At 41.0% G+C, this 27,016-nt stretch overlaps 1 protein-coding gene across 11 annotated transcripts in view; it reads right to left on the reverse strand.

The window, feature by feature from the left end:
- LOC130886608 (protocadherin alpha-C2) overlaps positions 1-27,016 on the reverse strand; it is a 208,282-nt gene that overhangs the window by 39,900 nt on the left and 141,366 nt on the right. For 2 of the 11 annotated variants that reach the window (XM_057788568.1, XM_057788566.1), the window contains exon 1: positions 6,134-8,722. The exons of the other annotated variants lie outside the window; for them this stretch is intronic. In XM_057788568.1, the coding sequence (XP_057644551.1) occupies positions 6,134-8,701 (2,568 nt within the window). In that variant the 5' untranslated portion in view covers positions 8,702-8,722. Of the gene's footprint in view, positions 1-6,133; positions 8,723-27,016 lie in introns of those variants that run through there. 11 annotated transcript variants of the gene reach the window in all.

Genomic DNA, 27,016 nt, shown 5'->3' on the forward strand with positions numbered 1-27,016 from the left:
CTCCATGCAACAGAAAATTCTCTAAGGCCAGTCCTAAGAACAAGTCACATGACAAGACCTAAAAGAAACCTCTCTGAGCCGAGAGTAATGTTCTTCCTTGGCCCCCGCAGAAAGAGATAAGCCAGCTAGGATTCTGTCCCCCAAGGAACTGAACTCTGCTACAACCTCAATGGATTTCCATGTAGATTCTTCTTCAGAGCCTCCGAAAGAGACCCTATCCAATGTGTTGAGTTTTTTAGCTTTATGAAAACTAAAGTGAAAAACTTAACTACATAGTGCAGGACTATGAGACACTAAATGGATGAGGTTTTAACCACTAATCCATGGTAATTTGTTACAAAGCAATGGGAAAGGAATGTATTAAAATAAAACCAAACTATAACACTGAGAATAATCATGACTATATGATATATTGGTCTTTTAGTAAATCAAAATTAGAAGGGGATAAACTTGATGATTCTGTGTAAAAAATTGCCTTCCAAGTACAACATGTAAACTCCAAGCTACAGGACTGGAAAGGAAACTAAGATGACTTTAAAATATGTGTGATAAAATCTAGTACAACAGAAAGTGCAAGGTCGGTTATTCCGGAAGCACAGCCTGCTAGAACAGCAGCTACTCTCTTGCACACAGTTACATCTCCCTGGACCCAGCCAGAAAGAAACAGACATTTCTCTCCACCTTTGCAATGTCAGATATTTCTTTGCATGTGCCGAGTTCAAATTCTTGAAAAAAATAAAAAAGAGCTTGCATAATTTTTAGGTTGGCAGATTTAAAACACTGCTAAAAAATTCTCTCGACCTCTGAATTTTTAATTCATGGCTATAGATTATACTGGTCAAAGAATTATATTAATCGGGTAAATTATGTTCATATTATAATATACATGAAAACTCTGATCCAAGTGAGGGTCTGTAAAAGTCACATCTAAAAACACCTGTAAAGGACCGCGAGGGGTGCACCCACACACTGAGACAATGGGGATGTTCTATCTGGAACTCACCAAGGCCAGCTGGACTGGGTCTAAAAAAAGCATGGGATAAAACCGGACTCACTGAACATAGCGGACAATGAGGGCTGCTGAGAAGTCAAGAACAATGGCACTGGGTTTTGATCCTACTGCACGTACTGGTTTTGTGGGAGCCTAGGCTGTTTGGATGCTCACCTTACTAGACCTGGAAGGAGGTGGGAGATCCTTGGACTTCCCACAAGGCAGGGAACCCTGACTGCTCTTAGGGCTGCTGAGGGAGGGGGAGTTAATTGGGGGAGGGGGAGGGAAATGGGAGGCGGTGGAGGGGAGGAGGCAGAAATCTTTAATAAATAAATTTTAAAAAAACACCTGTAAAAACAAACGAACAAACCAAAAAAAGTCAGGCAGTGGTGGTGCACACTTTTAGTTCTAGTACTTTGGAGGCAGATGCAGACAGACCTATGTGAGTTCGAGGCCAGCCAGGTCTACAGAGTGAGTTCCAGGACAGCCAGGGCTACATAGAGAAATCTTGTCTCAAAAACCAAAACTAATTCAAAACAATGCCAAATAATTGCACCTGTGATAATAGACTACATGTGACATGAAATCAGAATGGGATCTACTTGAAAGGAGGGAGGAGATCCCATGGTGGGGGAGAATCAATAAAAAGAAAGTAAGAAAATGCCATGATGCAACCTAATATTTTGTATGCTAACAGATGGAGGAGGAAGAAGGGGAGGAAGAGGAGGAAGAAAGGAAGGAAGGAAGAAAAGAAAGAAGGAAGGAAGGGTAGGAAGAAGAGGAAGGAGGAGAAGGAGGAGGAGGAAGTGGAGGAGGAGGAGAAGGAGAAGGAGAAAGAGGAGGAGGAGGAGGAGGAGGAGGAGGAGGAGGAGGAGGAGAAGAAGAAGAAGAAGAAGAAGAAGAAGAAGAAGAAGAAGAAGAAGAAGAAGAAGAAGAAGAAGAAGAAGAAGAATTCCATTAAATTTTCCTAAAAGTATCTTGGTGATGGCGATTTTCCTCAAATACTTACAAACTGACATCATTCTGACCTCTCATTGAAAGCAAAAATTCATAGCCAACCAGGGCAAGAATCCAGAAATGAACCTGCTATTCTGTCAGGCAGACAGAGTGCCAATAGACAGTGTATAATATGCCAAGTCGTGCCCCTGCAGTGTTCTGAGTAAGGCCAGATGCCCATGTGATAGCTCATGGTGGGGTCAGGGGAGAGGGTAGGTCAAGGGCAAACATTTCTTCATTAAAAAGAATATGGCAAAAGAGACAGAGAAGAACTCAGCCATTACTCCTTTATGCTCAACTGTCTCTATGGGGGAAAATGAGGAAGGATTTATTTGAAGAAAACACCGTATGTACTATTAGACTAAGGACAATAAACTTTTCCCCTCAGGACAGCCCCTATAGTCCCTATGAAAATGGCAACACTAAACAGCTCCACCCACTAAAAACTTGTCATCAAAGATGAAATACTAGAGGAGAAATTAATGATTAAAATTTCTTGGCCTTGAAGCTGGAGAGTTGGCTCGGTGGTTTAGAGCCCTTGCTGCTCTTGCAGAGAATCAGGGTTCAGCTCCCAGCACCTACATAGTGGCTCATGACTGCCTCAATTCCAGTTCCCGGGGATCCAATGCCTTCTACTGCCCTCTGTGGGCACTTGTGGTGCAAATAAAGTTGTAGGCACACACATACTCATAAAAATAATGGATACAAAATAAAATCTGTTGGTCTTATGTGGTGTGGTATCACATGCATATAATCACTCAGGAGGATCGGGAGTTCAAGGTCGTTCTCAACTACATATTGATTTAAAGGCCAGTCTAGACCATAGAAGACCCTGTCTCCAACAAAGCAGTTTTGTCTATTCTGACCATTTTTCAGTTTTAAAAACACGCCATCACGTTACTGTACTTTGAATGTAAATCATTCCAAGACAGAGCTACCAGATGGCAAAGTCAGTCCTAGAGGAAATGTATTTGGTAACACTGAAAGAGTACATTAACTCTTCCAGGTCTCCACGTCTGGATTAAGTTGGTCATGCACATATAGTGGATACATAACTAAGGATCTGATAACTGCAAATTGCTTCATTATACGTAAAAGTGAAGCCAAGCTTAAATCTCTCTGCTCTTCCTTTATGATTTCACATGCTGTGCCACTGAGCACTCAAAGTGACTCATTAGCAATCAATCTTAGATGCAGGCTCTTTTCATGGAGACTCTGAAAGAGGTGCCAACTACTTTCACTTGAGGTTTTTAGAAGGCTCCAAAGAGAAATTGTGCCCTGTTGCCAAAAAGCACAACTCAGGAAATTAAAACAACAAACAAACAAACAACAAACAAAAAACCCGGCGAAGTCTACCAAAAGACCACAGTCTGCTGCTAAGTGTTGGTGTTTAATAAGCAACAAAAGAAAGCTTACTTGGTGAAAGGACAAAGATAAAAGCTTTGAGTAAGCGTTGCCAATAGCACAGCAGTAAATAAATAACTAGCTGGCTGTAGAATTCTGCCCGAATAGCCCATGCAAAAAAGTACAACTGGGATTTCTGTCTAGTCCTACTGTTGAAGAAAACATAGGCTTTGGAGTCAAACAGATGTGACTTAAAATACAACTAACAGAGTGCTATGCTATCTAACCTCTCTGATAATGTTTGTTTGTGTAAAACTAAGAAGCAATGAAATCCCATAAACACATACTGCAAAGTAGAGCACTTCTTAAATAGCAGAGTGGTCAGAGTACAAATTCCTTCACTCTTTGTTTCCAGACTTCATCTATTTAAGTGCAGGCATGTGGCATTAGTAGCATTCCAGCACCTTCCTGCCATCTGCAGTAACTAGGTGTGGAAAGAGAAAACCCTACCTAAGAAAGCCAGCTTGACCTAGCCATGATGGTTTTCAAAACAGATGGACTTCTGTCGCCATTTTGCCAGGCAGAGCAATGGGACTGACATTTTCTCCATAACTGCAATGAACTCAGGAGCTGTAGACCTTGGGGCACGTCACTGAATTCTGAGAGGCGTCTATCACATAGCATTTGCCTTTACTAAACAAGCACTGTCCTGGCAAAGTCCCACAAAAGCAAATACTTTCTGACATAATTTTATCCCTCCATCGAAGGTTTGTGTACCTCAGTAACTATTAACATACAGGTCAGTGAAAGACAGAAACAGTCCATGGATCAAAGTGCTCCAAGTGCTGGATCAATGGAGAAAGTACAAGCATGTCATTTTCCTAAGCTTCCAACACACAGCTGGTGGCAGAGCTGAGCTGGCCTGGCTGACTGTCCATGCTTCTTCACCACCTGCAGGCTGCCCCAGCCCCAGAGGGATACCACCTGAACCTATTAAGCAAATGTCAAAGAGTATCCTTATTTAAAGACAAATCATCTTTACAGGCTTCTAAAACCTACAATGTAACAACTCTAAAAATGCTTTGCTGCCTCACTTCCCTCCTTCTTTCTTCCCCCACCTCTTCCTTCCTCTGCAATCTGCCTCCCTGGCCACTCAGCATTGACTACTTACTTTCAGACTCTTCTGATAAGTGATGAATAGCCAGAGGAAAAGGAAAAATACAAACTCCTGGCAATCAAAAGGGGAGATTCTGGGGCTTATGCACTACTCTCGTTAACAGTGAACTTTGAATGTGGAAATATAGACATTAGTAAACCATACCAATATGCTAATGAAAAGTCACAAGCTATAGGAAAAGCAAATATTATTAATTGATTTAGTGCTGACTCTCAGAATCCTAACTACAAGGTAGTTATTTGGAAAATAAATGCCTCCCTATTTATAGGACAGGATTTTGCTTTGAAATCCAAGTTTAAAGGATCACAAGGCAGGCCCGTATTATTTCTAGCATGCAGAGAGAGTTAGTACCCAAATACCCAAATATGCCTACATGTTAATGTACTTCTCAATAATTTCTATACATTCTTCATTTTATTGAGCAATATGGCCTGTGGCTACTTAAAAGTCAAAGCTAGTACATATACTGGCCATCGTGTACAGTAAACCAGCCACTTTCTAAGCCTTTTATACTATTGCAGGACTAATTTCCGATCCAGAAAATAAACACACTTTCAGAGTGTTGTCATTTAACTTAAAAACATGGAAGGCTTAAAAATTATACTCTACATTTCATCAAAAGCACAGGAATTGTTAACATGGAATCAGAAGATTATTGATCTCAAAGATATTTAAGGTGAATGTTGAGACCCGATCTTAAGATGACATCAGAGCATGCTAAGGAAGGGGGGCTAGGTTGGAGGTCTTTGTCCCTTATTCCCCAGTTTGGTCCTGGTCTTCGCCATCCCCACAGACTCCTCGCCCATTCCTTCTCCGGGTTCTCTCAGCCCAATGTGTACTCCTTTACTCTGGCTTACTACCATTCATTTCCTCTCTCGGCCTTCCACAAGAGTGACCACATCATCCAGCCGCAGCAAACTCGAGTTTCAGAGTGAGGACACACTCTGCACTTTTCCCTTTCAATGTGAATGTCCATAGAAGCCTATCACATTAGTCTTGTGTAATTAATTCAGTAAGTTTTAGGGACGAGGTCTCATACTATGTAGCCCCAGCTAGCTTGGAACTCTTTATGTAGACCAGGCTGGCCTCCAACTCACAGAGATCCACCTGTGAGTAATTTTTTACTAAGATTAAAAACAGCAACAGTTCCCAGAGGTAACCACACATCTCTGGAGGTCTGAGAGCATATATATTTGATTTTTTAAAGCCCAAAGCAATTACCCTGTAGGTAATATAGCAGAGGTCATTTCTCTTCAAGCCTCACATTACCTCCCGGTATATCACCCTTATTCCCAGACCTGTTCAATTTCTCCAGAGCTGTGCTTCAACCAAAAATACCTAAGACTAATCCGCACTTCTCAAGTACTTTTACGGCTAATTTTTCACACGTGCCACTAGGAAATGATAAGTAAACTAATTCTCCAGGGCTTATTTTCTAGAGAGCAAAGAGCAGGTTATAATAAGATCAGAGATACCATTAATATTCGATTTACCAGATAAACCTTGTCGGTGATAATACGTCACTAATGCCAATCACAGAGGGCTGGGGGCAGGGACATGTGAAAACAAACAAGCAAACAAACAAATGCAGGCCTTTCTGGAAGACACCCTGATCACTATCTCACCTCATTTTGAGAGACAGCCTCATTTTTTAGGATAATCAGGTTCCCGGTACTCTGCCTCTGCCCACTTTGGCCCGTGAGATGCCTGTTATCAGTCACCGAGGCTTGGGCTCCCCCAGGTCCTGGCCCTGTCTGGGCCCCTGTGTTGTAAAACATGAAAGTATCGCTCCCTGATCCTGCTGTCAGGCAGGCCTTGTAGCAGTAGGTCTTGGTGAGGGAGCCATTGCCTCGAACTTCAATGAAGTGAGGCTGTACTTTGAGGCCGTGTGGTATCCTGGCATCGATATTGTTATTGGCCTGTTTGTACAGTTCTGCCGGGCATCGCTCCCTCACTCCACAGAAGCCTCCGCAGCACGCCGTGCCATAGGCAGTGTAGCGGTAGCACTTGATGATGCTCAAAACAATGATTGTCAAGAGGAATATAAAAGACACTGTGCTTAATGCTATTATTAGATAAAGTGTGATTTCAGAGTATGTCCGAGCACTCTTTATATGTCTCTGAGTGTCCGGGAGCATTTTAGAAACCCTGTCCACCACAGCTACTGTAATGGCCACAGAAGCTGATAGAGGTGGCTCTCCATTGTCACGAACCACCACAGTCAGGTTGAAAGTGGTACCACTTTCATCTCCTATCTTTCTGGTAATCCTAATTTCTCCCGTGTGAAGTTCTACTTTAAAGAGGTCGGAGTCAGACGTTGGGACTAAATGGTAAAAGAGCCAAGCGTTCTGCCCAGAGTCTGAATCCATGGCTATGACTTTGGTGACCAGGTAGCCAGCAGGGGCAGTCCGAGGCACCATCTCAATGGCTGCTGATGAATTAGTTGAGGTAGGGTATAGAATATGAGGGGCGTGGTCATTCACGTCCACCACATACACATTGGCGGTCACAGTGCTACTTAGTGGTGGCCTCCCCTTGTCCTGGGCCTCCACGGTCACAAAAAACTCTCGAAATTTCTCATAGTCAAAGGAGTTGACAGCATAAAGGCTGCCGCTGGCACTGTTAATGGAGACATAGGAGGTTACAGGCAGCCCTTGGATCTCCCTGTCTAGGAGTGAGTAAGTCACCTCTGCGTTCTCCTTTTGATCTGGGTCTGTGGCTTGCACCGTGCAAAGCAACACACCCGGCAAATTGTTTTCTTGGACGTATATGGAATAGGAGTCCTTCAGAAAGCTCGGCGGATTGTCATTGATGTCGGAGATTTCAATCTGCAGTGTCTTTTGAGAGGTGAGTGGTGGTGTTCCCCCATCAGTGGCTGTCACTGTGATGTTGTAGGCAGCTACCCGCTCCCGATCCAGTGGGCCACTCACCACGAGTGTATAGGAGTTCCCAAAGCCATTGAGCCGGAAAGGCAGTGTAGCCTCCAGACCCAGGCTCACTTTCCGGTTGGAGCCCGAATCTTGGTCATTCACACTGAGAAGGGCCACAACAGTGTTGAGAGCAACATCCTCAGGCACTGGACTGTACAAGTCTGTGAGGACCACCTCGGGAGCGTTGTCATTCACATCCATAATGTCCACCAACACCTTGCAGTGACCCGCCATGGGTACTGGTCCCCGGTCAGTCGCTTGCACATAGATCTGGTAGGAGGAAGACTCCTCATAATCCAGAGTCCCACTTACTCTGACTTCCCCTGTAATGGCATCTATGCTGAAAAGCTGTCTCTCCCGGTCAGATGTGTAGCTGCTCAAGGAGTACCTGAGTTCACCGTTAGAACCCTCATCCGGATCCGAAGCATTCAACTTCACTACCAATGTGCCTGGGGGAGCGTCCTCCCGCAGCTGGACACGGTAAGTGGATTGATCAAAGGCAGGAGAATTGTCATTAGTGTCCAGGACGCGAACAGAGATCTGAGCCGTGCCTGAGCGAGCTGGAATGCCCCCGTCCACCGCAGTGAGAACCAAGTGGTGCAAGGCAGCCTGCTCGCGGTCTAGGCCCTTCCGCAGCACAAGCTCCAGCACCTTGCTATTCTCCTGCAGGGGTTTAAGGTCCAGCTCAAAGTGTTCGCTGGGGCTGAGCTCGTAGGTCTGCACTGAGTTGGCGCCAACGTCGGGGTCCTGTGCGCTCTCAATGTGAAACCGCGCTCCAGGTGCCACAGACTCGCTTACCTGAAGCTGGTAGTCCGGCCGCGGGAAGCGCGGCGAGTTATCATTGATGTCCAGTATCTCCACCTGGATCGAACTCACTGCCACCGGGTTGTGCGCCAGCACTTCCAAGCTAAGCAGGCAACGAGGCCGCTGCTCGCACAGTGCCTCGCGATCGATGCGCTCGTTGACGAAGAGCGCTCCGTTTGTCAAGTCCAGTTCCAGGTAGCGCGGGCTGGGCGCTCCCAGATGGTTGATGCGCAGGCAGCCGGGTCCCAAGCGCCGCAGTTCCAGCCCCAAGGCTCTGGCCACGTTGCCCACGAGCGCGCCCGGGCTTTGCTCCTCCGGCACCGAGTATCGTAGCTGGGAGGCCGCTGGGCTTGGCAGCAGCACCAGCAGCAGCCGGAAAGACAGAAACAACAGCCAGGGCAAGGGCCGCAGGGGTCGCGGATGCTCTGTCGCCCCAGGTCTGGTGCCCGCCAGCTCCATAGCCGCCGGCCCTGGCGGAGGCAGCCGGGGCAGGGCAGGAGGCAGCAGCTTGGCGAGCCTGCTCCTCGCCGGGCCCCGCCTCCGCCCTCTCGGCTCTTCACGGCTCACGCGCTACAAACGCCCGAGGCCGCTCCCCTCCCAGGCGTTCTCAAGGGCTCCGAGCCCTGCCGCCCCCACTGACTCCCCATATCCCCAGCTCCTCCACTCGCCTCCAGGCGCTCCACGGATCTCGATTTTCTGCGACTACACCGCTGCTGCCGCCGCCGCCGCCGCTGATGATGATGCTTTGGATGATGCTTTAAGGAGAGGGAGGGAGAAGCGGAGGGGGAGGGGGTGCTCCGCAAGTCCAGTTCGAATTCCGCACCCAAGTGGCGGCGGACTGCGACCGTGCACCGCCCTGCCACTCCACCTACTCCAACCCCATCTCCTTCATCCTCCATCCGCCGAATCCCAGCAGACCGCGGGAACACGGCCACTCCCTTTCTCCCTGCCCCCACGGTCCTGTTCATCCAGTCTCCACGCTCCCCAGCAGGCTTAACGCGTCTTTTAAGATTAGCCTTAGAAAAGCAGCTTAGAACTCTATCAGCTCTCCAAGTCAAGATTTCAAAGCGCCATCCAGGAAAATAAACTGTTGGGGGACCTGGGCGGTGCCTTACCAGTCAGGGGGAGTACCTGCTGGGGAGGTGCTTTGGGGCTTTTGAAATGCAGACCCCTTGTTTACTTGACCCCCTCACCTTCCCAGGCGTGGTTCTTAGAAGAACAGAAAGCCTTTAACTCCTTGGGCAAAGGGCAAAGAAGTGACTGGTGCCTTCTTCTGGGGAGCAAGTCTAAAGCAAGCATCCCGGGATCCAGCACTCAGTCTAGCTCTCAGCCACGTGCCTTAACTTTCAGTGTGTATTTTGGAAATTAACCAATATTTCAGGGTTTAAAATTCTCTTCTTATACAACTGACTACGGAAAGCTTCAGGAAAAACTCGTATTTAAGTTGTTCCATCGCAATTGGAAAAAAAATCTAGTAAAATTTCAGGCGATTCTCCCCTCGTGTTGTCTCTAATCTTACTTCAACCCTTTCTCATTTATCGCTCAAGACATTTTCTTTCAAAAGTGATTAATTTTTTTTCTTTAATGGATGACAATGTCGTCAAGAGCCTACAAAGCCATTAAATCAGGCGAGTTTCTCTCGGTCTGCCCAGCCATGCTGGAATTTGAATTCGTTAATGCTTCGCAGAAAGAAATAAAAGATACCACCCTGCTGTTATTAAGCAAAACGTAGGCTTCTGGGATTTATCTTTCAGTAGCAGAAATGTTCACTGTTACACCTCATCCTCTGTAAATACACGACTCCGGTGGGCTCCTGTACCTTTGTGCCCCCCTCAGACTCCCGTTAAATTGCTCTTCAGTGAGCAAGAAAGCTGAAGGAGTAGAGAAGGCCGTTCCGTGCTGTGTCATTGCCTCCCGGTTTCCTAACAGTCAGCTTTCCCAGCCTTCTCCTCTCTCCCACGAAGGCTCGAAACTACAGCCCCCTGTGCAAACTCCATTCGCTAAAACATTGGTTTTTTTCCTCATCCCTCAGTATCCTTGTGCCACATAGCTAGCCCCTTGGGTAACTTTCTAGCTATGTACTGGAAGGAAGCCCAGTGAGACCTGACACTTGGCATGCTTCCCCCTTGAGAGGACAAGCTGACCAGGGCCAACAAATCTTTCCTCCACTACGTGTATTCACTAACAGCAGTCCACAACCTAACCGAGCTCTTCTAGGGAAGCTAGTTTCCCTCCTATCCCTGCCTATTTGTCCTCTTTGTTCCACCAAGGGTGCAGAGTGGGAAGTAATTTCCCTCAAAATCTATTCCTGTCTCCTTTCTAAGATCTCTGGCTTCTCCCTCTACTGCCTGTATCCTCCCCAAACACCCCCCAGTAGCTCTGTCTGTTTGCTGTAGTAATTTGATCTCAGGGAGCCTTAATCTCTCAAGAGCACAAATTGTAGACCTGGCCTATGTCCTCACCCATTACTTATTTCAGAAAACAAATGGCCTGTAAGTGGAATCAAGTTATAAGTTGTCAGGAAAAGTGACCTTTCTTCCCCTCATCTCCTCCAGCCCTCCCAGTCGCTGCCACCGGTGCTCAAAGCCACTGGGTGTTGACCATGCATGGTCCTATGCCCCTGAAAAGATCACAGGCACTTAAGGAGGAGATAAAAGTGACAAGGACTTTGTGGTGCTTTTAGCAGAAGCCCCCAAGTGCTGTGCCTCAGAATTTGTCTTTAGCCATATTACCATCCAGCAAGAGTACCGGCTGAAATGTCCATTTTTGGTTTTCAGAATTCTAAACTCCAGCTAGTTTTTACTCCTCCAGTGACCGAAAGAGCAAAAGAGCATCAAAATTAGCCTCCTTTCCAGAGACTAAATGCTAAAAAGATGGTATTCTCTCTGTTTGGCACCACCGTGATTTCCTTTCTCACGCTATCATACTGAAGTTCCTGCCAACCTTACCAATGTTTGGAAAGTGATTACCCAGACTGTCGCTAAGTGCCTCATTTACAAACATTTATATGAATTCATACTAATGCCTCAGTCACACCATTGTGCAATCCTTCCTTTTTTTACCTTTAAGAATTCCAGTAAAAGCAGAATAAAACTGATTGGGAACACAAAATACAGAGGTAGTTGCACCTCTGCTAACGACTATGTGTCTTCTAACACCTACCTTTCAGCTTGCTTGTCTTAAATAGAGAGAACAAAAATAAAATCCATGAGGCTGTTGTTATGATTAGAATAAGTGGTAAGTTATTTGGACAGTATGTAGCAAGCACACCGCTGTTGGTGGTGGTAGTGGTGTTTATTAAGAGTAACAACTGTTGGTATCAAATGACATCTTGCCTAATCATCTGTATGCGGCATAACTCCTTAAAAACAGACAAGCAACTGTGGATATTTAAGAAGAAAACAGTGGCTGGGGACAGTTGAGTATACTCAAGGTCTAGTCTTTCCAAAGTTTTCAAATATTTCTAGAACTTATCCTGTATCTTAAAAACAAAAAGAAGCAACTCTCTTTCATTTCAACAACATATATGTACGTATGTATGTATATATGTATATGTATGTCTTCTTTTTGTCTGTTTGTTTTATGTGTCTTTGTAAGCATCTGATACATCTGAGTGGCCAAAACAGATCTAAGACCCCCTGGAGTTAGAGTTAGAAGTGGTTATAAGCTACCCAATATAGGTAGATACTGGGGATCGAACTCAGGTCCTCTGGAAGAGCAGCGAGTGCTCTTAGCCACTAAACCAGCCCCAGGAAAAACTTATACCCAGATATCTAGTAAAATTACTAATCACAAAATAAAATTGCTTCTAAATATAATTAATAAGAAGTGACAATGATAAAAAAAAGAAGAACCATAAGACAGGGCATTGTGTTTGTTCACCCCTGTGATAGACAAGAATTTCAAAATCATATTCCTCAATTATATTTCTTAATTATATTTGTAAAATACATCTCCCATGAGATCACTGAGCATGGCAACAAAACCCAATCACAACAGAATTGAGACTGCAAGAAAAATATTCAAACTCAGAAAATTCTCCTAATTCACATCAATTTTCCTTTACAATTATAAACCATTTTACTTTGAGTAACCAAACGGCTTGAGTTTGGGCGCATAGGACAAACAGGATATACTGTCTAGTCACCAGTTTTATCAGGCTATGAATATGTGTCACAGAGAGGAAGATCTAATTTTCTTTTTCTTTTTAAGCTTTGTTGTTTTGAGACAGCTTCTAGCCCAGTTTGGCCATGAACTCCTAATCCTCCTAAACTGAACTCCCAAGTGCCAGAATTGTAGTCATGTACCACCACGCCTGGCCTCTAATTTTTATTTATAACTAGTGAATGAGTGCTCCCCTACAAACTAAGCATATATTACACAATAAAAAGAGGGACAATAGACGTCCTTAAGAGTTAGTATGACACAAAGTAGTTTGAAAAGTGACATCACATAGCTGGCATAGGAGCACTCTTCTACAACTAATACGGATCCTTGAGAGGCAGAGGCCGCGAGCTCATGAATTCAAGGCCAGTGAGATACTGTTTCAAAAACTTTATCTTGTTAAGAAAGGACAGAACTCTTGATCTTCCTCTCTAGGGGACAACACTCTGCAGTAAGTTTATGTCGTTATGTGTAGTAGTCTAAGGACTGGGAGGGATGGCAGTGTTTTCCCTATGAAATGATAGTGGAATTTTTTATCTATTCTTTACCCAGAAAGAATGTATTAAGAAAATGTTTGGGTTTAACAACTGGATTTTAGGAAGGGATCCTCTGAAACTTTAGTCCTGAGAAACTGATATGCTGTAGCTACGTGACTAAGGTACCTCAGAATTGTTTAGAATAAACAAGAGACTCAAGCCATCTTAAGGTCATTAACAATAAAAAGGAAGAGACAGGCTAAAGGCTTGGGTCAGATAGCTTAATACCAACAGACGAAATTAAATTTGACTTCTCCACCAGTGTTCTCTACTGAGGTGACCTAATAAGAATCAGAGATTGAAGGTTGAACCTCATTAGGGAAAATCTTACATAAACCATTTATTTTCTTCATTTCATAAAATACAGTGGTTAAAGAGAGCTTAAATCTAAGGTTAAGAGGGGAGAGAAAGAATAAAAGCAATAATAAAAGGTATGTGGAGACCAGAGACAGAAGAACATAGAAGCTTTCAGACCAGCTAGCGTGGGCTACACAGAGCAGAAGAGACCTTTTCTTAACAGAGTGGAAATAGAGAGCTGACTCACCAAGATGGTCCTCTGACTACCTAGGTGTGCTGGAAGTATGCTGAGGCTTGAACACACGCATGTGCGTGCACATGCGCATGCGCGCACACACACACACAACAATAGATACATTCTAAATGATGTTTGATGCTTGAATTATCATTCAAGGCATTAAAACAACTTACAGCTGACTACAAAATGCTAATTTTAAAAAGCCTTTGAGTTTGATATAAATGCCTACCACACCCCAACATTACTGAAGTCATCATTGAATACTCAGAAATGAAGGCATTCTTGCTGGGACCCAGTCTAGCTCATCTGAAAACCAGTAACTTCAAACTAATCACACAGACCTGATGTCTGTTTGTTTGTTTTTCTCCAAACAGGCATTTTGGGGTTTTCATTGATAGAATCATTGATGGGCAGGAGGGACACAGTTTTCCTGAAATTCATGGAGGGTTTAACAGTTTTCTACTTACCCACAAAGACCAGATGAAGTAAGAAAATAGCAGTACAGTATAGCTAAGCGGTTTTCTGTAATTCTTTGAATAGCAGTGCCAAAGGGGATTTATTAATGGAATGGCTCAACTTGGAGGAATTCTAATGAGGGATCTACCCTCTAGTGTATCCTAGTCAGCATTTTCTCAATGACTCAAGGCTAGTAGGCAGCAATGTACAGGCCAATCCAGAAGCAACTTGAACCCTTCTGGAACAAGAATTATGACTGTCTAAGACAAGATGCATCTTAATTCACAAAAATAGTACCAATATTTTGTTAGAGATTCAGTACATGCCCCCAATTCGTAAGTTTGTATTTAAGCTGACTTCTGGCTTCTGTATTTGCCATTAAAACACGCTCCAAGGCTCCATTCATCACTTTGGACCTCTTATTTTAATAGAAAGCCTTGTTTGGCCCCATTTCTCCTTTGCAATTCTTGGGATTTAGCCACAGAATAAAATAAAGAGGGAAGCTGGCACTAAAGAACATTCTTGTTCCCGAGTGGGGTTTAGCCAAAACAGTCATTGATTTTCATGAATAGACAGACAGTAGGTCAACAGACAGACAATAACACAGATGAGTAGATATCAATGGCATCCAAATAGCAATAACTGTTGACTTTGGGGGTTCCATTTATACCTCAGTTCATCAAGAGTTGACAGTTTATCACTTCTGCATACATCTAAACTCATTTAGTTCTCATAAGATCCTAATGAGGTTGGCATTGTTGGAGAAACTCAATTACAAAGAGGCAAAGGAACTTATCAGACTTTCCAGAAAGCTTTTTTCCTTCCAGGCCTCTTTTTCTCCTCAGAAAAATCTTTCCTTGCATTTATGTCTATTTGTGTTTTACTCGAGCTGGGTCATGTGGAAGATCATTACTTGGGCTTTTGAGGCACCGTCATAGGGAATGTCTAGTGGCTAGAATAACTCATTCCCACCATCGGTGTACAAAAGTCCCACTTCGTCCTCAGCTAGGACAGCATTTGCTGTCATTTTGTCACTTAGTGACTCTCTTCAGACCAGATAATATGGAGTCTCAAGGTAGTTTGTATTTGCATTTCTATGATGGCTAGTAAAACTGAATGTTTTTCATGTTTATTGGCCATTTTTATGCCTTATTTTGAGAAATGTTTGCTCAAATCGTCAACCCATATGTTTATTTCTTGTTTAGGCTTTTCTTTTTTTTTAGTTTTTTTTTGTATGTTCTAGGTATTACATCTCTGTCAGTCGTATAGCTTGCAGAGATTTTGTCCCATTCTGTAGGCTGTCTCTTCATTGGATTAACTGTTCCCTTTGCTGAAGAGAATTTTAGTTTAACAAAATCTTTTTTTATTAATTTTTTTCCCTGTCAGGTACCCCTTATCTTCTCCTTTTCTGTATTTGTCATTTTGTTTTGTGGTTTGGGTAAACTGAGTTTTGTTTTGGAGGCATTGTTTTATTTATATATTTCGGGGAGGATATCAGAAACTGAACCCACGGCCTTGCACATACTAGATAAATGCTCTACTACTGAGTTCTGTTCCAGACTCCTGTACCTCATTATTTTTATTAATCTAACATCTGTCCACTACACACACATCTCCAACAGGAATCTTATTATTACTCAGAAACTACTCATTTCAAGTATTTTACATAGAATCCTATTTAAGCTATTTTTCACATTTATAAACGTCTTTTTAGAGACCTCATTATGATCTTCTGTATATATGTATATATTTTATATACACATATATTTATAGCTGTTATATATACATATATATCTATATTTAAAAAAAATATATTTACCAAAATCATGCTATTAAAATGATTCATCTTCCATAAGCCAAACTCTTCTTGTACTCTCTGCCCTTGCTAAAGGCAGTATTTTCCCACTTGAAATATTCCATGTAAGTACTGGGGTTTTACATATGACTTTGATTTTTCAGGCATAAATCCCACTCATGTTCCAAGAGATGGATTTGACTATAATTCATTTAGCAGTTATACATACGACAGAGGAAGGAAGATAAAATATAAGTCATCAAAATTAGCCAAGGTAAAATGAATTTCATTTTCTATGAATATTAAAAGATATCTTGAGACATTTTGATGAGATAATTACCTTAACAAAGCTCATTTTGTTAAAGGTGTTTAGAAATAGCAATCATATTCTTCCATATTGCTTTTCATTTTCCATTCTTTTCTTTCACAAGTGAATGAAGTGCACTGTACTGAAAGGATCGAGAAGAAAACCATGGTTTGATTCGTGAGCATCACTGAACCAATGGTCTCAGAAGTCATCGCACTGGGTGCATCCTCAACACCATGCCTCGGCTGGTGTCAACTTTAGCTTATCCTAGTATAACAGGAAAATGTACAAAACTTCCAAATAAATCAATATTTTATGATTTCTCTTTGTCTCAATATACTGGCCTATTCTCCAGTAAAGTCGGAGAATACAAAATAACATGGTGGTAGCTTCACTAAAACATAAAAGTTGAAATGGAAGAGTTGGGCACTTGAACTTGATTTCAAGTAGCCATGGGTGGAAGTTTCACTTTCCTTCTTTCTAATCCAGTATCACATCTATTACAGCAGCGTCACCCTCGGATCTTCAATATCCTCCCTAATGAAATTTTCATCATAGCCTCCTGTGACTGACATCCTGTAGTACTCTCAGGCTGAACCAATACATCTGTGATCTGATTGTCGTAAGTTCATTTGGAATTCTAACCGTGTATGAAACATTTATTGGTGCATAAATCAGTGCACACACAGGATGTATTAGGCAGTCATGACACATGGGCTGTGTGGATTAGCGTTTCTCAACCCGGCAAGAGTTGTGGAGTAAGAGAGATTTTTAAATCTTCTTTCCAGGGCCCATAGGGACACCTGATAATCTGTTAAAGATATAACAACAATTCTGACAAGTTAAGCTATATTTCCTTTTATTTATTTTTATTTTTCCTGTTTTTCTATTTATTTTGGTCCAACAGTATTTAGAAATTTACCCAAATTCAACTTATTTAATTCTTTTAAGCAGTAAAAATTAAGACCTTTTAAAGTTTTGTTTCTTAGTTGGGAGGTGGTGGCGCACGCCTTTAATCCCAGCCCTCGGGAGTCAGAGACAGGCAGGTCTCTGTGAGTTCAAGGCCAGCCTGGTCTCCAAGAGCTAGTTCCAGGATATCCAGAGCTACACATAGAAATCCTATCTTGAAAAAAGGAAAAAAGTTTCATTTCTTGGTGTTGACAGATCTCTCCAGGCTTTAATCCATAAATATGTAGATATATCAACATATATTTAGCCCAAGTGGAATCACACTCTACATACTACAGTGCAACTTTGATTTTTAAATTTTTACTTAACATGAGTGATGGATGTATTTCTCTGTATGATATATATATACATATATATATTGCATTTCCTTCAAAGTAAATGTAACATAATATTCATTACATAGATATTTCATAACATTTTACTCCATAATTTAATATTTAGGTACATTTCTGAAAATGTATTTGTGTATATGATTATGTATTTGTTCTGAGAGGTTTTCTTTTTTAAAACATATGTGTGTGTGTGTGTGTGTGTGTGTGTGTGTTTGTATGTAGACCTCATGCATACAGTTGCCTTTGGAGGCCAGAAGACAGCATCGGATCCTTCTGAGCTGAAGTTACAGGGATTGTGAATTGCCTGATATGGGTGCTGGGAATTGAACCCAGGACCTCTGGAAGAGCAGGACCAAGTTGTCTTAACCACTGAGCCATCTCCCCTCTGAGAGTTTTTTAATTAGAATAATTCACATTTAAATTTTATGCAGGCATACCAAAATGCTTCTGCAAATATCACACCTTTTATCATGCCTGTCTGTTGTAATTGAGATAATTCATTGACTTGGGATTTATCTACAAAATTTCTACTCATAGTATAGAAAAGAAGATTCATGTTTACCACAACATTTTGTTTTCCTCAACAGAAGCTTCATAACCTAATAATACCTAAATGATCACTGGTAAATTCAGCCCATTTATTTGAATTTATTTCATTTCAATTAACTAATGGATTACAGTTTGAAATAATTTTTATTATATACCCAGTAGCGTCAAAGTCTGTATCTTTAAAAATCTGTGCTCCTTCCTAACTCTCCAGTCCTTCAAACTTTTAGGTAGATACTTTTTAAACTCTTAGATTTGATGCTGGGATAAGTGAATATTTAAGTTTTAAAACTTGAGGTCTGAAGCTAAATCCAGTATATTTAAACTCAGAAAAGAGACAACTTGATGAAAGGAGGAGAGGTCGGTTAGTATTTCCAAAGATCACAGGGGGAACTCTGGTGTCTTAACATACACTAGGGCGGCCATTGTTAACAGTAATTTTTTTTGGACACACATACACACAGCATATACACACACTACATAATAAATAACGTTTAAAATGCATCAAACAGCTATCTGAGAACTTGAAAATAAAACTGGGTAAAAATTTCTTTCTTCATCTGTGGCTTCATTGTCTTAGCTTCATTTTCCTGTTGTCAACTGTGGACTAAAAAATACAATACAGAACAAGAAGACATCCAAGAGGTAGAGACTTTTTTTGTTGTTTTCTCAAGACAGGGTTTCTCTGTGTGGCATTGATTGTCCTGGAACTTGCTCTGTAGATGAGGCTGGTCTCAAACTCACAGAGCTCTACCTGCCTCTGTCTCCCAAGTGATGGGATTAAAGGTATATGACACCACTGTCAGGCTGGAGGTAGAGACTTTAATGCAGAGTATTGTTACATCTGTCCTATTTTATTATTATACTTTTACTGTTGATCACTTACTTGCCTAATTTACAAATTTAATTTTATAAGTTTGAATATATAGGAAAAGAATTTAGTATGATAAGACATATTTCACCGCACTCATTTTAGAAAATAATTTATTGTTCTGTTTTGTGTGTACAGATGTTTTCCCTGCTCTGTATACTACATGCATGTCTATTGTCTGTGGAGCAGAAAAGGATGTGGAATCCCTTCTATTGGAGTAACAGATGGTTGTGAGCTGCCATATGGGTGATGGGCTTAAACCCAGGTCCTCTGGAATTGCAGCCAGTGCTCTTAAGCACTGAGCAGTCTTTCCAACTCTTGTACTTAATGTTCTTGTGTTCTACACATAATGCATCTTGTACAAATTGAAGGTTTGTGGCAACCTAAGATTTAAGAAAGCCTCTTAGCAACATCTTTACAATAGCTGAGATGATCATTAACATTTTAGCAATAAAACATTTTAACTAAAATATGTACATTGTTTTTAAACACAATGTTACTGCATGTTATTGACCCCCCCCATTCCTCTTCCCTCTTAAATCCATCATGGCCTCTTGGGCTGGAGAGATGGCTCAGTGGTTAAGAGCATTGCCTGCTCTTCCTAAAGGTCCTGAGTTCAATTCCCAGCAACCACATGGTGGCTCACAACCATCTGTAATGAGGTCTGGTGCCCTCTTCTGACCTGCAGACATACACACAGACAGAATATTGTATACATAATAAATAAATAAAATAATAAAAAATCCATGGCCTCTTTTTCTTTAATTATTTTTGTTTCACACACACACACACACACACACACACACACACACAGAGTTTTAGTTTGAATAAGAATGACCCACATAGGCTCATATGTTTGAATACTTGGTCCTCTGTTAGTTCAACTCTTTGGGAAGGATTAGGAGGTGTGGCCTTGTTAGAAGAGATGTGTCATTGGAGGATGAGCTTTTAAACCTCAAAGTTTATACCATTTCCAGCAAGTTCTCTACATGCCTCCTACTTGCAGATAGCAAGGTAAGATCTCAGTTACTACTCCAGGACCCTGCCTACTTACTGTCATGCTCTTTGCCATAAGGTAATAGCTCTAACCTCCCAGAACTGTAAGACCCAGTAAATTCTTTCTTCTATAAGGTGCCTTAGTAAAGTGTCTCTTCATAGCAATAGAAAAGTAACTAAGACACACACACACATACACACACACACACACATAGAGCCTATTGAGTTTATTTATTGTTGAATATGTGTGTGCATGTGTGTTGGTGTGTGTGTGTGTGTGTGTGTGTGTGTGTTTAGGGCTCACCATTTTATTGGATAACCAGTTAGGAACTCATCCCTAGGGAAGACTGATTCCCCTTGATCAGCAGTCATTAATTGTAGATTTTCATTTAGGAATAGGGTCCATCCACACTGGCATGTTAACTGGTATTGTTGTTATCCAGGTCTTGTTTAAGCAACCATATTGTTTAAATTTCATAGCTGTAACTTCCCTGATACATATAGGGAGCACAGTGTCACAGCAGGCATCCTGGTCCTCTGACTCAATGTTTCCCGAGCCTTGGATGGGACACAGGGACTATGCTGTAGATACATTGATTGGTGCCAGGCACCCCACTGTCAGCGGTTCTCTGCTTACTGACCACTCGTGCTTCTCTTAATGATCTCGACCTTTGTTGCAAAACAAAGCATCTTTGACAAAGCTACACTTGTAGGCATTAAGGATAAGTAGAATAAAGTTAGGAACTGTATTGATTTAGGAATCTGGCCATAGTAGGAGCTCTTCTAGGTTTTATGGGCTTACATGCAACAACTATTTGGCGATGTTTATAGCACCAGCCTGGGATTCCTTACAATTGGTGGGTTTTAAGTGAAAACAGAGAGCTGTTGGTTACCCAAGATGCCGTGGGGTAACCCAGGGTATAAGTGTCATTATTCACCTTTGGGAATATCTTGCCATGATGGTCATTGTTGAAGCTTGTGTCACAGGTGGGTAGGGCTATTGACCGTTTTTTGTTTTTTCCTGGAAGCTTGCGTGGCACCTTCAGGGTCTTTGAGTTAGTTCTCAGAGAGGGAACTTTCAAGTCATATCCAGCTTGAGTCCTCCAATTCCTGTGTTCAAAATGTGGTGTCTTCAGCATTAGGGATTTACCTTCAGCCTCTGGACAGCAACCAAGGGCTATTTATAGCTGTGGCTCTCTAGCCCTTCTCCCCAACTAAAGAGCCTTTTCTCACCATTTCCCCATTTCCACTTTAGTGTGGTGCTCTACTGTTCTCTCTAGAGCTCCTTCTTCCACAGCTTCCTGGTTTCTGTGGTTACTCCAGGTTATACATTAAGATTCAGAGCTGGGAACCAGCAGCATTTACCTTTCTGGGTCTGGGTAATATTTTCTAGTTCCTTAAATTTACCTGCAAATTCCATGATCACATTTTTTTTTCCTTTCCCCACATTCTTGCCAACATTAGTTGTCCCTCGTTTTGTTGGTCTCAACAATTTTTACTAGGGTGAGGTGAAATCTCAAAGTAGTTTTGACTTGCATTTCCCTGATTGCTAAGAGTGAGGTAATGCTTTTTGAGATATTTTAAAACCATTTTTATTCCTTTTTTTGAAAATCCTCTGTTCAGATTTATAGCTCACTTTTTAGTTGTATCATTTGTTTCCTTGAAATTGCTTTTTGAGTTCTTTGTATATTTTAGATACTAAGCTTCTATCAGATATATAGCTGGCAAAGATTCTCTCCCACTTTGTGGGCGTCTCTTCATTCAATTGATTATTCCTTGTGCTTTACAGAAGTTTTTTTTAAGTTTTATGAGGTCACATTTGTCAGTTTCTAGCCCTAATTCCAGAGCAAATAGAACCCTATTCAAGAAGTTCTTTCCTATACCTCAATCATGTAGGTTACAGCCTATGTTTTCCGCTGGCTGTTTCAGTGTTTCGGGTTTTACCTTAGAAGTCTTTGGTTCAATTGGATTTAATTATTGTGTGGGATGATAGATACAGATCTAATTTCATTCTTCTGTGTGTGGATATCTAGTTTTCTCAGAACCACTTGTTGAAGAGGTTGTATTTTCTCCAATGTGGTTTTGATAACTTTGTCAAATATCAAGTGTCTGTAGCTATATAAACTCATGTTCTACTATTTTGTTTCATTGGTCTACATGTATGTTTTCATGTTAATACCATGCTATTTTTATAACTGTTTCTGTAATAAATATTGAAACTTAGCAATGGTAATCTTTCCATTATTTTGACTTATTGATAGGGCTTCAAGTACTATATTGAAAAAAAGTGGGGACAGTAGACAGCCCTGTCTCATTCCGGATGTTAATATGATCGTTTCAAGTTTTTCAGCATCTATGCTAACGTTTGCTAAGTGTTTGTCATAGCTAGTCTTACTGTGTTTAGATATGCTCCCTGCAGTCCTGCTCTCACAATGACTTTTATTATAAAAGCATGTTGGCTTTTGTCTAAGGGATTTTTCTGAATCTATCGAGATGGCCAGTGGTTTTTGTCTTTAATTCCATATATATGTTTATTGCATGTATTTACTCATGTATATTGAACCATCCTTGCACCTCTGGAATGTGGTGGATAATCTTTCTGATATGTGTCTGTATTTAGCATGCAAGTATTTGAAGACTTTTGCATCTATGTTCATCAGGGATATTGGCCTGTAGTTCTGTGTTTTTGTTTTGTCTTTACCCGATTTTGGTGGAGAGCAACACCAGTTTCTTTCTTTCTTTCTTTCTTTCTTTCTTTCTTTCTTTCTTTCTTCCTTCCTTCCTTCCTTCCTTCCTTCCTTCCTTCCTTCCTTTCTTCCTTCTTTATTTATTTATTTTTGGTTTTTCAAGACAAGGTTTCTCTGTAGCTTTGGAACCTGTCCTGGAACTAGCTCTTGTAGACCAGGCTGACCTCGAACTCACAGAGATCCGCCTGCCTCTGCCTCCCAAGTGCTGGGATTAAAGGTGTGAGCCACCACCGCCTGGCAACACCAGTTTCATAGAAGGAATTTGAAGTGTTCCTTCTGTTTCTATTATTCTATTTTTTTGGTTATAGATCTTCTGTGAAAGTCTGATCTAATTCTGCTGTATATCCATCTGGGTTTGGACATCTGTCAGTCATTAGGGTTTTTTTTTTTTTTTTTGTCATTAGGGTTTTTTTTTTTATTCTTTTTTACTTAAAATTTCCAACTGCTCCCCGTTTCCCATTTCCCTCCCCCTCCTCCCACATATTGCCTCCTCCCCCCGCTCCCCTCCCCCTCTCCCCACTCCACTTCTCCTCCCCCTAGTCCACTCCCCCTCCCTCTCGATACTGAAGAGCAGTCCAAATTCCCTGCTCTACATGAAGACCAAGGTCCTCCCACTTCTATCTAGGTCCAGGAAGGTGAGCATCCAAACAGGCTACGCTCCCACAAAGCCAGTTCATGTATTAGGATCGAAACCTAGTGCCATTGTCCTTGGCTTCTCATCAGCCTTCATTGTCCGCCTTGTTCAGAGAGTCCAGTTTCAACCCATGCTTATTCAGTCCCAGTCCAGCTGGCCTTGGAGAGCTCCCAATAGATCAGTTCCACTGTCACTTTACTGATTTCTTTATTTACTATGGGTCAATTTAAGTTGCTATTTCTTCTTAATTTAAATTTGGTGGTTTGGATGACTCTAGAAATTTATTCATTTCTTTTTGGTTTTCTGACTTAATGGAATATTGGTTTTTAAAGTATTCCCTTATATTTTTCCTATTTCTGTCAAAATATAATTATAATTTTGATAGAGATTACATTGAACCTATAAACTGTAGAATATAGGCAACTAACAATATTAAGTCTTCCATGAACATTGAATATCTTTCCAGTTATTTGGGACTTCTCTTTCTTTTATCAGTGTTTTATTCTTTTCATTGTACAAATTTTCAGCTACTTGGCTGAATTTGCTCCTATACATTATAAATTTATTTATTTGTATTGCAATTATTTATTTAGTTACTTGTTTATTCATTTTTATGCAGTCCTTGAAAATTGAACCCAGGGCGATGCACATGCTTGGAAAATGTTCTAATACTGAGCTTCACTCCCAGACCATTTTTATTATTTTTATAGCTATTGTAAATAATATTTTAAAATTTATTTTTCAGATATGTTCTTTGGGTATTTGTGTATCCTATAACTTCACTGAATCATACTGATTAACTTTTAACAGGCCTTTTTTGTAGACTGTTTAAATGTATTTAATATCATCATGTCTGCAAACATTTACAATTTTATACTCAATATTTGGGTAGAAAAAAGTGAATCTCAATCTTATCTCAAAACATTCACAAAAAAGTAAACATAAAGCTAAAAGGTAACACTGATCAGTACTAGAAAAAAAATATAACACCCGGCTAACTTGGGGTAGGAAATGCCTTTCAAGTAAAGTCATAAATCAAAACACAGAAAGAATAATTTATATTGATTAAAAATTTTAAATTTGCAGGCTAAGATATAGCTAAATGGGAGGGCACTTTTCCTGGCATTTGTGAGCCATTGGTTTGATCCCCAACAATGAAAAATAAAACAAAAGAAAATTAAAACTTCTGGCTTTCAAAAAAATAAACTTACACACTATAGTACAAACTAAATATTTACAACACACATATTTTATGTAAGACTTGTATATGTAATTGCAATGAATGAAAACAGAGGCAGAGACTCACATCGGAGCTCTGGACTGAGCTCCTAAAGTTCATTTGAAGAGTGGGAAGATTGAGAATATGAGCAAAGAGGTCAAGACCACTATGTGTGCACCCACTGAAACAGTCTACCTGAGCTAATGGGAGCTCATCAATTCCAGCAGGACTGGGAAGGAACAAGCATAGGACCAAACTAGTCCTTCTGATTGTGGTTGACAGTTGCATGGCTGGGGCAGACTGAGGGAACACTGGCAGTGGCACGAGGATTTATCTCTACTGCTTGTACCGGCTTTTTGAGAACCTATTCACTTTGGATGATAGCTTACTCAGCCTAGATATAGTAGGGAGGGCCTTGAACCTTCCCCAAAGCAATGTGCCTTACCCTGCGAATTGGATGGGGGTAGAGTGGGAAGGTATGTGGAGAGAATGGGAGGAGGGGGAGGGAGTAGGAACTTGGATTGGTATATATAATGAAAGAAAGAAGTTTGTTTTCTTTTTAAAAATAAATAAAGATGATATTAAAGTTTGGGGGAAAAGATGGGAAAAGGAAATCCTCATTTTTCATCTACGTGATGCCACTCATTGGAATGTAGATCATTTACTATCTTTGGAAATTCTGGGGACTTACTACTTCTTTGTAATGTTTCTGTACTTTACATGTAAAACCTATTGATGTTATAAACAGAAGAAGAATTGTCAAATACAGACATTCAATTTCTTCTGGTCTTGATTTCACAGTAGACTTCAGAAAACCACTAATAAACCTGATGGACTGGAGACTCTTTAGTCGTCAGTTTGAAAGCTCCTGAATTTAATAAAATTAGTCTGAGTATTTACTACCTTCAAAACAGTATATCTAATACTATAAAGAACTATAGATGAAATGTTGGCTAGTTTTAAAATAAACTCTAGTATAAAAATAATGCACTTCAAAGCGGAGACAAATATATGAAGCATATGGGAGCTGAAACATGCCTAAATTACATATAAAAATTCACAATTCATCACTCTGCTCACCTAAATAGGTTGAATAATGGATCTCATAGGTAAAAATAAGAGCACAAGCTGCCTTCAGCTTGTCTCTCATCACACAGAAGGCAAACCTTATTTGGCAGTAGAAACTTGTATGAATAAAATATTTGTGAACCCAGTGATGACAGATTAAGAAGGACAGTGCATAAGGCTCAAAGCTGAGGAATCTGTGCTTTGTTCTTCACAGAGATACAACCAGATCTATTTGATTTTCCAGTTGAACAGAAGGCAAAAGTTGTCATAGTCAAAAACTATAGTTGCTGTACTTTCTCCAAGACTTATAGTAACTTCTGACGACAAAGGTGTTTGGGAGATAAATTTAATCTTGTGCACATAAATAATTAACTGTCTTGCTCAGACTATTGTTAAAAGCTTTGGTGGAGATACAGACTACACCTTCCTTTTTAAGAGAAGAAGCCAAAAGTAATGGCCTTTTTCTACTCCATGTCACACACTAACAGAGCAGGAATAAAACACTATGCCTTTTTAACTGCTTAGGTATCTGCATTACTTCTGGGTACTGAGTTAAGGAATAGAGGCAAACTGGTTTAGACCTAATCCAAAGTATTTTTAGTATTTTCCGAAACATTTCCACACACGGTTACCAGAGACAAATCTATAACCCACGAGTATTACAGAGGTAGAGAAGACCACACTCTTCTGAATCATAAAGGTGTTTATCTCCTTATCAGCCCTTCTCATTGGCATTTTCTCCACTGTCAACCAGCTATACGTTTACTCCAGTCTTTTTATCTTTGAAACTTATTTCGATAATTTTGCAATGACATCACAATGACCACACCAATGAATACTTCAGAGACCTCTTCTTGCTTGATTTTTTTAAATAGCCTACATCTGCTAACAACTCTAATTCTTCAGGCTTCCTCTTGAAATTTTTGTCAAGTAACCCTTTGAGAACTCCCCCTACAGGTCCTACTGTTTCAGCTCTGTTGGAACGTGAACTTTCTTTCTCTCAGACTCTCAAGTGTTTTCCTTACAGTTTGATCTTACCTGCCTCACTACCCCACCACCTCACTTTATATATTGTTCATGATTCCATTCACACTTCAGTTTCCAGTGTCACCTCAATGCAGATGACTCAAAATGTGTCCTCAGAATCTCACCTTCCTTGGATAAACATTTCCAAAACTAACCTGTCATTTCTATGAACCTCGGTAAGGTTTGCTTGTTCTCTTACTAACCTGTCATTTCTCCTCTTTATATCACACCACGTTCTTATCTCCTGGTATCAGTTTAAATCTCCATAGCTGGCCGGGCGGTGGTGGTGCACGCCTTTAATCCCAGCACTCGGGAGGCAGAGGCAGGCGGATCTCTGTGAGTTCGAGACCAGCCTGGTCTACAAGAGCTAGTTCCAGGACAGGCTCCCAAACCACAGAGAAACCCTGTCTCGAAAAACCAAAAATAAATAAATAAATAAATAAATAAATAAATAAATAAATAAATAAATAAATCTCCATGGCTGGCTACTTGTACATACTAGTAGTGACCTAATTTCTTTTCCTCCACTCCGGTTCTAGACAACAGAAACTACACAATATTTCTAATAATATC

Source organism: Chionomys nivalis, chromosome 14 (assembly GCF_950005125.1).
Source record: "Chionomys nivalis chromosome 14, mChiNiv1.1, whole genome shotgun sequence".
Lineage (NCBI taxonomy): Eukaryota > Metazoa > Chordata > Mammalia > Rodentia > Cricetidae > Chionomys > Chionomys nivalis.